At 36.2% G+C, this 14952-nt stretch overlaps 1 protein-coding gene across 1 annotated transcript in view; it reads left to right on the top strand.

Annotated features, from left to right (window-relative positions):
- Positions 1-14952, top strand: part of PXDNL (peroxidasin like) — a 423364-nt gene that overhangs the window by 333890 nt on the left and 74522 nt on the right. Inside the window, exons 13-14 of the mRNA XM_042923424.1 lie at positions 2104-2216; positions 4946-5102. Coding sequence (XP_042779358.1) covers positions 2104-2216; positions 4946-5102 — 270 coding nt within the window. The remainder of the gene's footprint in view (positions 1-2103; positions 2217-4945; positions 5103-14952) is intronic.

Below are 14952 nucleotides of genomic sequence, written 5' to 3'. Positions count from 1 at the left end.
TAAACTGACTGAGCTGCCCAGGTGCCCCATGGTGGGTTATACTTTCAATGTAGGATCTAAGAACTCTTTGCCTGGCCCTACATTCCACAGATTTTCTCCTGTTTTTTTAAAGTTATATGTATAGTTTTACGTTTTATATTTAGGTGTGTTGTCCATTTTGAGTCAGTTTTTGTACAAGGTGTCAAGCTTAGGTTGTTTTTTTGTTTTGTTTTGTTTTTTGCCTTTGCGTACCTAATTGCCCAACACCATTTGTTGAAAAGGACTCCATTAAGTTGTTTTTGCACCTTTGTCAATAGCAGTTGGGCATATTTGTGTGATTGTATTATCGGGTTCTTTTCTCTGTTCTATTGATGCAGTTGTCTGTGCCCATATTCATCAATACCACACAGTATTAATTTCCATAACTATATAACCAGTCTTAAAATCTGGTGGGTTGATTCTTCTCACGTTATCCTTTTTTGTCAAAATTGTTTAGCTACTTCAGTTCCTTTGCATTTCCATATACATTTTAAAATAATCTTCTCTATATCTCCAAAAACAATCTTTGTGAGATTTCGAAAGGAACTGCGTTAAACCGAGTATCAGTTTGTGGAGAAATAACATCTTTACTATCTCGAGACTTCCAATCCATGGGTACGATACATCTCTACATTCATTTACATCTCATTTGATTTCTTACATCAACATTTTGTAGTTTTCAGCATACAAGTGCTATACATGATTTGTTAGTTATATATGCAAATATTTTAACGTTTTTGAAAAATTGTATAAGGTATTCTTTTTTAAGTTTTTGTGTCTATATGTTTATTGCTTGAATATGTAAACATAATTGATATTTTTTACATTTATCTTGTATCCTGCGATCTTACTGAGCTCACTTTGAAGTATTTTTGTAGATTTCTTAGAATTTTCTGTGTAGACACATATCATCGGCAAATAGAAACAGTTTTATTTCTTCTTTTCCAATTTGTATGTCTTCTATGTCCTTTCCCTGCCATATTACACTGGCTATAACTTCCAGCACTATGTGGAATCAGAGTTCTGAGAGAAGACATTCTTGGCCTTGTTTCCTATCAGAAGGGGAAACATTCACTCCTGCACCATTAAGTAGCGTGTTTATGATAGGTTTTTGTCTGTGTTCATTTTCAAGTTGTGTAGGCTTTCTATTATTTTTTTTCTGAGAGTTTTTATTTAATCATAAATGAGTGTTAAAAGTAGCAAAATGCTTTTGACACCGATTGAAATTACCAGGACATTTATTCTTTAGTCGTTAGTATGGTAGGTCCCATTGATTGATTTTCAAGTACTGAACCAGTCTTGCACTTCTGAAATAACATTTTAATATTGATGAATTCTATTTGCCAGTGCTTTATGAATGATTTTTGTGTCTGTATTCATGAGAGGTACTGGCCTGTAGGATTTTCTTTTTCTTTTTTGATTTTGACGCTGTCTTATCTAGTTTTGATATTAAAGTAAGCCACCTAGAAAGAGTCTGGAAACACACCCTCCTCTTTTAGTTTCTAGAAAAGATTGGATGTTGGATAGAATCTCTAGTAAAGAGATTTTAATTCTTTCCTAAAGATTGATGTCTGAGGATTAAAAAAAAGTTAGGCATTCAATTTCTTTAGTAGTTCTAGGGTTATTCCAACGATCTTTTTTATATGAGGTAAGACACAATAGTTTGGTTTTTGAGGAAATAAAGTAAGATTGAGTCGCTTTATTTTAGCCAGCAATATATTATAGATGTTACCATGTATCTTTCTTTTAGACTTATGAAAAGATATTGAAAAAGAATAATGAAAATGCTTGTACCCGCTACTTAGCTGAAGAAGTAAATACTACAAATATTTAAGGTTAAAGGTTAGGGTTAAAATATTAAGGATAGAGGCTGTGTATAGTTCTCTTCCTTTTTTTCTGTTCTCATATCTATCCTGAGTACCACGGCTTTGATGTTTATTATTCTCTCAGATGTCCTAGTAATTGCTTTTTAAAAAAACTAGTATGGCTAACCTATGTCATATCCAGGTTTATACGATTTGACTTGGATGAAGCACGCTGACAAAAATGATATTGACATGACGTCATTTTGATTCGCTTCCACAGCTCTCCCAGTGTTTACTCAACTACCTCAGGACACGAGTATACAGGTTGGCAAGAATATAAACATTTCGTGTCATGCTCGAGGAGAACCACAGCCCGTGATTACTTGGAATAAGGTAGGCTCTCAGCTAAAAGTAGAGTAATATTAAAAACACTGACAAATGTATTGACCTACTGAAAACAGGTAGCGATTCTCACACTGATTTATTACTGTTGTGATTTTTGCTAGCGAGGAATGCATTTTACACCGAGACAAGTTTATTTCCTGTTTCTTTTTTGTTCATCTTTTAAGCGACTGCATCTGATTTTGGCTCAGGGCTTTGATAAAATTTATCCTTTCTCATTTGCTTGGTGACGAAAGCTTCATAAGCATAACTAAATTCTTCTAAGGAAAAATTGCTTTTGTCTTATATAGATTAGAAGTTTTAGTGATGAGCAAGAAACAATTTTGAATGAATAACTCAGAAGTGGCTTAAAAGTAGGGCATTAACTACAGCAAGAAAAGAACGAAAAGCTTGGTATTAAAGCAAAGGGACATGAAAAAAAACCCTCTGGTAGGTCAAGACCTCAGCGACTGTAAAACAAATAGCATCCCATTTATATCTTTTACTTCCTTTGGTTCTTTGAGCTATATCCTTTCAATGTAATTGTTTCTTTCATTTTAAGATTGTTATTAAAATGAAATGATTGGCCTCAGATTCTGATGTTCTCAAAAATAAGTGATGTTGCATACAGAAGAATGTCAGTTTTTACAGAGGATTTTGACAAAAAGTAAAGTTGGTGAAAAGTTGCAAAGCTACTTTTGTTGTTGCCAAATAGCAACAAGGCCTTATTTTTGGTGGCTCCCTTTTGTGCTGTGGCTGAGCATCACGCGTGGTTCTCTGTACAAAGTAAGTTTATCGTGATCTCAGAGCTGAAACTTTGGGCTCACGTACTCTCAAATAGTCTGAGTAGTTTTTATAGTTTCTTTTGAACGTAATAGGAGATGACTCGAATATTTTTAGACTAAAAATAGGAAGTGGAAAATACACATTGTGGTCAGTCTCTAAAGCCTTATTTGGCATTATACCAAATGCTTTCTCATATAATCTTATCAGCAAAATAGCTCAGTCTAATTTCTAAAAGGTAGCTTCAAATCCCAAATGAATTGATGGAGGGCTGACTATATGCCAGACATTTTTTATACACTATCACATTTCAGCTTTATAGTGATCCTAAATTCATGAGTTTAAAATGACTGTGAGTTAGGCTACTTTTGCTACAAGCAACAGAAACTACCTAAAATAAGGAGGTCAGGAATTTATGGGAAATCTACCTGATAGCTCAGAGACTCTAAGCAACAACTTAGAACTATAGGTTTAGCCTGAGGCGTCTGGCCGTATGTAAGGACAGCAGAAAGGAGTGCTTTTTGCAAAGAAGATGTGATGATGGTCCAGCAAGAGGAAGTGGAGGGAGGCAGTCCTGAAGGAAAGAGACCCTCTGGGCCTTACTGCCTGTGCACCTGCTCACTTCTTACCCCTTCTGTACTTCTGGTGGTTTTCCACCTACCCTCCATGTGGTAGGTCCTGCTTCTTCCTCCGTCGCCTGCCCTGAGTTACCTACCAGCCACCGGTCACCTTGGACTTGTTTCCTAGTAGTGGTCAAAGACAACTGTGAGCATCTGAAGACCTATAAGGCATTTTTTTCACTCTGAACCTTTCTGGTTACATTCGGGCCTACTGGCCATCCCTGGGATCTGAGTTCTTTTGAAACAGCAGGTCCCATTCTCAGTTTCCTGTGTTTCCTGGGGAGGGGTAGGAGAGAAGCGTCTCTACCCCTGCTCCACTCCGGTGCAGTCCCAGAAAGCCAATATCTTTTCCTTTTTAAAAGTTAACAGCATAGAGGCGCCCGGGGGCTCAGTCGGTTGAGCCTCCGACTTCGGTTCAGGTCATGATCTTGCAGTTCATGCAAGTATTTTGCGTCCTCTGTCTCTCTCTGTCTCGAAAATAAATAACCATTAAAACACTTTTGAAAGGTAATGACATAATAATGAAAAGTACATAAAGCATACTAATAATTACTGAATACATTAAGAATTTTTTTAATGTTTATTTACCCTTGCGAGAAAGAGACAGAGGTGTGAGTGGGGGAGGGGCAGAGAGAGAGACACACAGAATCGGAAGCAGGCTCCAGGCTCTGAGCTGTGAGCACAGAGCCTGACATGGGGCTCGAGCTCATGAACCTCGAGATCATGACCTGAGCCAAAGTCGGACACTCAATCGACTGGGCCACCCAGGCTGTCCGTAACTGAATACGGTTTAATAATATTTCATATGAAATGTAGTCATTTTCTCTTCTTAAGGTAGTGTTTTAATTAAGAAACACCGATATGTGAAACTTTGCAGCAACATAAAGCTTATGAGTACATGTGAAGAAGAAATAGAAGAGAAATCCATAATATGAAAATATTTTTGATGCTTTTAGGTTGTAGATTTATGAAAACTTTCCTTCTTTTCAAATTTTATTTTTACTGTTGTTGTCAGAACCCTTTTGTAGAAGAAAAATATGAATAAACGGTATATTTTCCTTCATGGGAATTATTTTAAAATAATCATAATAGGAAATAATTACATAATTGAATTTTGAGTTTCATATTTATTATAGAGAGGGAGACAAACTGTGCTTCCTGACAAGCACTTCCTCTCTCTTTTCTTCTCTTCATTGTATTCATAAATTACCTCTAGTGCCTGACACAGTGAGTGCTCAGATATTTGTGGAACAAATGAAGCTATATCAAACAAAATGTAAGGTATTATTTTTTGAACGATCACATTTTCTTCCTGTGGCAATTCTTTCCACTCCCTAGGCAGGTGTTCAGATTACGGAGAGTGGTAAATTCCATGTCAGTGGTGAAGGCGTGCTCACCATCTATGATGCAGGGCAAGCAGACCAAGGAAAGTATGAATGTGTGGCTCGGAACTCATTTGGCCTTGTTGCGGCCAACATGTTTCTCACGGTCATTGGTAAGTGTGGCTCCTTATACAACCCAAATCAGTGTCTTTGAAAGCTTCTACCCCTACTCCTAACTGATTCGCCTCGCTACCCTATATGGTCCCTTATATGTTCTTTCTAGTCAAGCATGTTAATATTAGCTCAAAGTGATTTTATTTTTATTTATTTACTTTTATTATTATTATTTTTAACGTTTATTTGTTATTGAGAGAGACACAGAGCATGAGCAGGGGAGGGGCAGAGAGACAGGGAGACACAGGATCCAAAGCAGGCTCCAGGCTCTGAGCTGTCAGCACAGAGCCCGACGTGGGGCTCGAACTCACAAACCGCGAGATCAAGACCCGAGCTGAAGTCGGATGCTAAACTGACTGAGCCGTCCAGGCACCCCAAAATTATTTTATTTTTAAAATCGAAGCTCTGAAGTGTAAACTACCTGAAAGGGCATCAAACACCAGAGCCAAAAGTGAACATAAATGGCGAGGATTTGCAAATAAATATATACCATGTTTTCTTAGTAACTGAAAATTCTGGAATATAAGACACATTCATAGCTAAATAAGTGGAATTTAACATGTATTAGTTGCTCCAACTAATGGAACTTGTAGAACTAATCACACTTCTAGGGGAGATCTGCCGCTCTGAGAACAAATATCTCAATATTTAGGAACATTTACGATTGGCCAACATATTTGGCATTGTTTTACCTTTCAGCATCAGTCTGGTGGTTTAGCTGGAGCCCTCTTCCAGTTGGTTATCAATGGTGACTGTTTAAAAAAAGTTGCCATTGTATTACAAAAAATAAAATCCTTTTTTAAAATTTTCACTGACTCAGTTTGCATTAGACGTGAGAGAGTCTGTCTGTAGGCAGACTCAAGAGGCGACCTCAGCCCTGGTTATGGAAATGGAGACAGGCTGTGATGGCGGACGGGCGTGTTCTCCACGTGGGAAGGCATTCGAGAAGGCATAGCACATGGGGACACGAGAACTGACATCAGGGCTTTTGAGGAGCTTTTGCCTTATTGACAGTCAGCGGTGGAAATAAATGAGTTCAGCCACGAGCATATGGAGCACTATTTTGGGCTTTGCCTGCTTTTTGGTTTCCTTAGAAATGGGCAGATTTCATAAATAGGGTTTTGCAGATTTATTTTTTCCTTTGAGCTCTTATGGGTCTATAAAAATATTGGGTAACTCTTCTCATTATAAATACAGGCCTGGGTAAAAATAGATTTATGTAATTAAATCACATCCTTAGAAATATCACTATCTTTCTATGATAGAACACAATACTTTTATCCTCTTCTACTTGCGAATTCTCCTAAAATATCAAACTTCCAAATATTCTATTTGTTGGGATATTTTTTTTAAAGTGCAGATTTTTATTAATGGCACATCAATCTTCACAGATTTATTATACTGTATTGTAAAGATGAATTCTCTGTAGAATATTATTCCTAAAATTATAATAATGTAGCTAGTAACTGCCACATATGTATTCTAGGAGGATCAGAAATTCTTTCTTATATAGAATTTCTTAAAGTTACAAAATCTTAGCCTTCCTCTCTGTTTGCTATGAGTTCATGTTTTTGCTGATTTAAAATCTGTGATAGTTGTGTTTCTTTCTTTCTTTTTTAACAAATGGTTTGTTTAGTTTTGAGAGAAAGAAAGAGACAGAGAAAGAGAATCCCAAGCAGGCTCCACACTGTCAGTATGGAGCCCAGTGCAGGGCTTGATCTCACAAACACTGAGATCGTGACCTGAGCCCAAATCAAGAGCCGGATGCTTAACCAACTGAGCCGCCCAGGCACCTCAGTTGTATCTTTTTATAAATTTATGGGGTCCTTTTTCTGCTGCTTAACTATTTGTGAGATCTATGGGAAAATATCCTTGGGCATTTTGGAAAAAAAACTTACTATAAAATTTATATTAATATCTTTTGTGTTTTAGAAATGCTAGAAATCTTTACCACTAAACAAACAGACACAAAAACAAATATTCTCTCTCTGCATCTTCTCTCCCTGTCTGTCTCTCTGTTTTGCTCTGTCACATGCACACAAACACTACAATCACAGCGGTCAATATTTTAGAATCTCCAGCATAAGAATTTCATTGTGGTGGACTGAGGTTTAACTACCCATTTTATATATACACATTAACAGTAAAACATTTAGATTCATATGTATTAATCACTCTATTCACCAGATTTCAAAACAGTGATAGATAGCATTTACCACTATTCTGCTCTGTTGCACAGAAAGTAGAAAGTCGGGCTACAGGGTTAAAGTAGTACAAAAAAAAGAAGTTAGTCAAGAAAAAAATTATGTTTTTCGCTCTGGAGACATTTATATGTCAATATAAGGGGAGATGAATTTATGTTTGCATCTCATACCAAATAAATTTTATGATATTAGAAATATTTTTATAAAGAGAAGAAAAAATATGAAGATATACATTTTTAAGTTTTGAATAAATTTAAGATTTAAGACAAGCGGGGTGTGTGTGTGTGTGTGTGTGTGTGTGTGTGTGTGTGTGTGTGTTCACACAGCCAAAATTAGCAGAATAGGAGGAAATGTGTCAATATAAAATATCACTTATGGAACATTTTATGACTTAGGCTCTTTCATTCACCAGTCATCCTAATTAAAGGGAAAAGACAGTTCATTATGGGAGGATTTTCCAATCTTCCTGCCCCAATGTAGCAGTTATGGAATGTTGTAAATCCACTCAGGGTGTAATAAGTGATACAAAGAGGATCATGCCTTTTGAGTTTCCATCCTGTATTGGAGTATATAACCATAGAAAGTAATCCAAAATAATAAAAATAAACAACAACAATGAAAGCAAAATCTGGGCTATATATCTATATATATATCTATATATATATATATATATAGATATATAGCAGACCAAGGAAGTCCTCCCTCCCTCTCTCTCTCTCTCTGTCTCTCTCTCTCTCTCTCTCTCTCTCTATATATATATATATATATATATATATATACATATACACCATACATTTGAATGAGTTGATGTTCAAAGTAAGGCATTTATAATAGCAAAAGAAAAAAGGGTTTCCGCAAGGTGTAATTATTTTAAGGAGTTTTTTTTCCATAGATGTAATCAATTTTTAATAGTTTTAATACATGTTTAAAAGCCTTTAAGGCTGATACAGTATTTACTGAGAGCCTCTCCCCTAGGCTGTCCTCAAAAGTATTTTACATTGGCGAACATTACACAGATCTGCAGACTTCTGTCTCTGGATAGTATTTGGCATATGAAAGCTACACATATTGCTTTAAACCAAAAAAAAAAAAAAAAAAAAAGCCTCACAATTTTTGTTCAAAACATGATTTATTTTAACACTTCCTATATATATTGATATGCCGTTAAGTGCTCTGAAGTTCATAATTCACTGTATGTTCTTCTGACTCATTTCTTGCTTGTGAAAATGGCTCAGTCTAACTGAGGACACAAGATGTTTATATTGAACATTAGCAGTGTGAGACAGTGGGAGAAAGACTGGGTTAAGTCATCATGCTTTTACCTTTATTGATCTCAGCCACTTTGGATACCTTACTTACCCATAACTAGAATTAACTTTCTCATTTCTTAAAAAAGTGGAATTGGACACTCTCAAGAGTCCTTCTTGGCGTAGGAATTCTGCTTCTCCAATAGTATTCAAATGTGCAGCAATAGTCCTGAAGCAGTTTTGAGCACATCTACACGACGGGATGTTTACCAGTGAGACGCTGGGATAATATGTAGACGAGGCCAAAAACGAAATAGTGACACAGCATTTGTTAAATGAAAATTTTGCAGCACAAATAACACACACGGACTGTTTGTGATTATATAACAATAAATCTAAACAGTGTCATCTTCTCTGAAATTCCAAGTTGGGGATCGAATTGTATGTTGGACATTTCATTTCGGATGACCCACAGTTCTTCCGATTCCACACGTTAGAAACCCATCTTGAATGTATTCGCAACTGAACTCCCTTCAATACAGTCCATAAGGAGGTCCTTCTGTAAGGAGGAAGTCAGAGCCTCCTCCGATTTTTTTCTGCTCTCTCCTCCTTCTTTACCCTAACTGTATTACCAGTTTTTGCTGCAAATAATGCTTCTTTTCCATTTCACCACCTGACCTCCTCTCTTATAGTTCATTCTTTGGTCATTTGGGTTTTTGCAATAGCTTTCTAAATAATATTTCCACTTATAATATTCCCTACTTTGACTCTATCCTCAACCCAATAAGTTATAAGTGAGAATTAAGGTGGCATCAGTTGACTTGAAGTTAGTGAGACCTTTCCTTTTATGCTAAGTAAATAACCTTTATTAAACTGATACTAATATTACTAATAAAAAGTTAACATTTCTTGGGCATTTACCGTGTGTTCCAAGTGCTATATTATCAATTGGCTTGTTTAATTCTTTTGGGATCTAGTTATTTTTGAAATTGTGAATGAATAACTCAGATTTTTGACATTCTAATCCACTGACTTGTCATTGTCTAGACAAAACATCTGTTTCAAAACCACTGAAGTTGTTGCTCAGTGAGTGAGCTATGAACTATCAGAAAATTTTAATTATCTTTACCCAAATATATCAATGAAGTAAAATTGATATTGAATCATTTTAAGTTGCTATGTTACTATATTTATGTACCATGATTATGTCATTAATTTACATAATAATTAATAGATACATGACAATCTTGTTCACTTGTCAGACTTTAATAATACAATGGTGAAATATTTCTATAAACAACAACATATACCTAATACACATCTGCATATGTTTATAATACCTGTATCCATTTTGAACACATTTCCCATCCATTTATATATAAAACCTATTGCTTTTTAGAATGTTTTAAAATTTATTTTGAGAGAGAGAGAGCGAGCATGAGCAGCGGAGGGGCAGAGAGAGAAGGAGAGAGAGAGAATCTCAAGCAGGCTCTGCACTGTCAGCACAGAGCCCCACGTGGGGCTCAATGTCAGGAAACGTGAGATCATGACCTGAGCCAAAACCAAGAGTCGGACGCTTAACAGACTGAGCCACCTAGGCACCCCTATATAAAACCTATTCTGAAAACATACGTCTATCCTGATATAAGCCACATGTTAAAAAAAATTAGCATTAAATTTCAAGAACAAAATTTTAGTGTAGTAATGTTTGGATAGTTAAGAAATTATAAAGAAAGCAGATAATGAAAATCAAAGGCACACCTCAACTATTAAAACCAAAAAGAAGTAGTTAGTGTCTTTCCTTTCCCATTTCTGAAATCATGGTGGAGCCTGCAAGACAGTGAGCCCATTTACATACTTAATGATGCAAAATGATGAGTAAGGCAGACTTGTTGCTGTTCAGAGAAAATTATCTCACAAAGGCAGTCATTAGTGTCCATTTGTATGCTGTGGGACTGTCTGGTTTCCTAGGACATCTCTGTCCAGCGTCATTGGCAGTCTGCCGTTCTCTTTAAGGGAAGATTTAATGTGGTAAGGTCTATTTAGTTATGATAGTTACATTACCTGGCTACTTTTTTCCAAGATGGAGGGGGAGATAAAGAATATGCAGTTGTGAAAGAAACTCAGCTTTTATTGAGGTCTAGGTATTCTGTGGTGAGAGTGAAGGCAGGGGTACAGGTGTCCTGTGGCAGTGTTCCTCCTCTGGCTCCGTCCTGTTCTGCCCTCTCCCTCCCCCCCCCCAGCCCCCACCCCCTGCCACATCCTTCCCATCTGGGCCATGCTCTGATAGGGTGGGCTCACAGCAGTTGGTGGGCCATGACCCCAAACTCCCCTTTCTTCAAAGGACTCACATTTATCTTTGGACTTTATCTTCCTTGGAGGTGATAGGTGATAGGTGCACGGACAGAACTGAAAGGAGATGTTCATTAGACAACTTTAAACGTGCTCGTCTGTAACCCTACTGAGACTTCTTCCCCCCATTTTAAGCCCAAGATTTAACAAAAGAAAATGATCTAGTTCTTCCTTCACATCTGCAAAATTTTGCATAAAAAGATGGAGAATATACTCAACATTTTCTGAACATTCTATCCCTACAACGTCAACTGAGGTAGTTTTTAAGACAAATAAAATATTAACAGTATTGTTTGATTCTAATGTGCCCCAATAAACTGAATTTGCTCCCAATAATGCAGTGCTGTTCTGAGAACATTATGGAAATCTTTTCGCAATTTGTACCATAGTAAATAAAACAATACTGAGACCGAATGAATAGTAAAAAGGGTAGTTTTATTTTATCATAAAACTATGAAACCTTAAGAATTCATAATTAAAATGACATAAGTGAGAGTTATTGTTACCACAAATATTTTCTTTGTGAACATACTACATATTTAATGTACTTTTAATAATCTGTGAACAACTTTTATGTGCTTTCTGTTTGTGCACATTATAATTTAATTATTGCAAACAATATTTACATATTATGCCACTTTTCTTGTTACTTTCCTCTCCTTTTCACATCTCCGCACTTGTTGGTTTCTTATTAACATGGAGAAAAGGCGGGTCAAGTTGAAGAAATGATAGGACGACAGAGGAGCAATTGGTAATAGTATGAGTATGGATTCCTTCTGGGTTTTGAACATAGTAATTATTGAAAGGCACCTAATATTTGCATCGTGACCTGTAGTTTTCAGAGAACTTTGCATGCCGTTTTATTTAATAATCATGTTTGGCCTGAGCTATATGTTGAGCAAGTCTTATTATTTCCACTTTATGAATAAGTCAAAAGATGAAGATGAGATTTTTTAAAATTCCTTATGCCTATACATTTTATACAACCATAATAGCCAAACTATTTTACAAACAGAATAAAAGCAAAATTATGAAACAAATAAGATTCAGATTAACATGGGGGCGCCTGGGTGGCGCAGTCGGTTAAGCGTCCGACTTCAGCCAGGTCACGATCTCGCGGTCCGTGAGTTCGAGCCCCGCGTCAGGCTCTGGGCTGATGGCTCGGAGCCTGGAGCCTGTTTCCGATTCTGTGTCTCCCTCTCTCTATGCCCCTCCCCCGTTCATGCTCTGTCTCTCTCTGTCCCAAAAATAAATAAAAAACGTTGAAAAAAAAATTAAAAAAAAAAAAGATTCAAATTAACATGTTAATCGATGCTCTCCCAAACTTTAGATATCGTTTCCCAAGTTCTATCTGCCATAGTGAACCGCCTTTCGAGTTTTGACCGGCATTGTGCACCGTGTGATAACTCAGCCCTACACATAACCTTCTTACTTCCAAATCCAAATAGACCTTTGATCGTGTATCATGCACACAGGTGTAGGGGTCCAATGACAGTAATTGTCATAAATAAGAACACATCGTTGACGCCACTCTCTACACTTGAGGTTCGTGGGTAAGGGACTTAAAAGGAAACGATAAAGAAAAGGCTAACGTCTCGTCAGCCAACAGGTCAGCCCAGATTGATTTGATTGATCTTGGTTCCTTTATTATCAAGTAAACATAACAATTTGAGTGGGCTTATTCTTCCTGACCTGTTTTTGAACAGACCACAAGGTATATATCATGTTAGGTATTTGAGAATATTGTTTTCTCATAATCATTGCAGTTATATTGATTGATTGCTTAATTGGTTGATTAATCCATCTGCTTATAAGCCAATACCCCTCCTCGCCACATGCTCACTATGTATGTAGCAACTACAGTGCATTTATATTATATTTAATTAAATCATTTTCTGGTAATCTATCTCAGCTTCGTAATTCTTACATTAAGCACGTGTTTTAGCATCAGTGCATGTGTCCATCCAGCTAATTCTTAACTGCTGCATGGTATTTCATACTGTACATCCACCACATTTTTCCCACCCACATTGTCATTGCTGAAAGTTTTCCCTAATTCCTTCCACACAAAGTTGCAATGAGCATTCTCGTTTGTATCCCTTATGGATCTGTTGAGAATTTCTCTGGATATATATACGTGGGAATGCGATTGCTGGGTGAGGGGGTGTGCACATATGTCAATTTCCTAAGTAAAAGCAAATCCAAAAATATATAGCTCACTAAACAAAATCTTGGAAATAGGAGTGTCAATGCTACATTCTCACCAGCCCACCCGTGTCCACTCACCCCTGCCAACGGTTGGCATTAATCAGCTTTTTCATTTTCTCCAGAAGCATAAAATGGTAGTTCACTGGTATTTTAAATTTTATTTATGAGGCTTTCAACATCTGCTCTATACTTCCTACTTTGGGGGGTTTCCCCTTTTACATCTTGATTGTATATATTTTTTTCTCAGTGCGTTACAAGAATTCCTTGAATGAAACAGAATATTCTATGTCAGATTTAGAAATTACAAATATGTTACCTATTATGTTATTTGTCTATGACCTTTTTGCCTTTGTGTCTTTCCTTGAATGGAAAATGTTAATTTCATGTAATCAAATTAATCAGTTTGTCTCTGTTTCCTTTCAATTACCTTTAGTGAATGTATAGTTAATCCAATGTGATTTTTGAACTCTAAAAGGTAAAATTGATGTTCTGGAGTTTTAATATTGCGGTCATGATAAAGACTGAGTTGCATTGACAGTATAACCTCCATCTCAAAAGTACTGCCCATAATCTAGTTTATCAAGTACGTCTTTCAGCACAGACCTTGATTTTACTGTTTTCCTTATAATATCTATATTATTGGTATTTTTTCTGGAATTTTTTTTTTTTTTTGCCAACTGAGAGAAGTTTATTTTATTTTATTTTTTTTAATATATGAAATTTATTGTCAAATTGGTTTCCATACAACACCCAGTGCTCATCCCAAAAGGTGCCCTCCTCAATTCCTATCACCCACCCTCCCCTCCCTCCCACCCTGGAAATTTTTTATGTTAGTGATCTTTCTAGGACAATGAACCAATCCAATATGTGTATATTTTTGTGATACAAAGGAATATTTTTTATAACAAGCAGTTGTGGAATGCTATTTGCATTCCTCTAGTCCAAAATACATAAACATATATATATGTACTTCTATACATATAAATATACATTTGTAATTTAATATATTATATAATGCAATATATGATACGTAGGTGCTAATGTATAAAGCGCACACCTTCCTATTTTTATTTAAAGTTTTCATTCTTTTGTATCTCCTTAATGACATTATCTTTAAATTCAATTGTTGGAGGGGCGCCTGGGTGGCTCAGTCGGTTAAGCGTCCGACTTCGGCTCAGGTCACAATCTCATGGTCCGTGAGTTCGAGCCCCGCGTCGGGCTCTGTGCTGACTGCTCAGAGCCTGGAGCCTGTTTCAGATCCTGTGTCTGTCTCCCTCTGTCTCTGCCCCTCCCCCGTTCATGCTCTGTCTCTCTCTGTCTCAAAAATAAATAAACATTAAAAAAAAAGTTAAAAAAAATAAATAAATAGATTCAATTGTTGGAGCTATACTTACTCTCGCTTTCAGTGTTCAACAATGCAAAGAAGTTATTGTTTTAATTATGTCATATAAATTCTTGTTATGCTTTTAATATTCTCGCTAATGAACTAAATAATATGGATATGCTTGATTATATTTCTTATATGAATTTTAAATATCCATGGTCATTTTTATTAGCATTTTTCCCTTTACATTAAACTTCTTAAACCATCATCTGGAGGAGATACAATATGTTGAAAATTATCAGCTCTACTTTAAGTCAAAAGCTTCCTTTGTGGATAATATCCAAATTGATAGAATTCTCACACACTGAAGAGCTATAGAAACAACATGAGTTATTTTTCACTGAGTTCTTACTGAGAGTTCAATTCTTGCTGTAAGAAATCTCCATAGGGATGTGATAATATTTACTTCATTTTAATGTTTAACATTAAAGCAAGGTGGCTGAAGAGATAGGCA

Source organism: Panthera leo, chromosome F2 (genome assembly GCF_018350215.1).
Source record: "Panthera leo isolate Ple1 chromosome F2, P.leo_Ple1_pat1.1, whole genome shotgun sequence".
NCBI lineage: Eukaryota > Metazoa > Chordata > Mammalia > Carnivora > Felidae > Panthera > Panthera leo.
The sequence above is the reverse complement of the archived record's forward strand: the minus strand, read 5'-3'. Positions and strand labels throughout refer to the sequence as shown.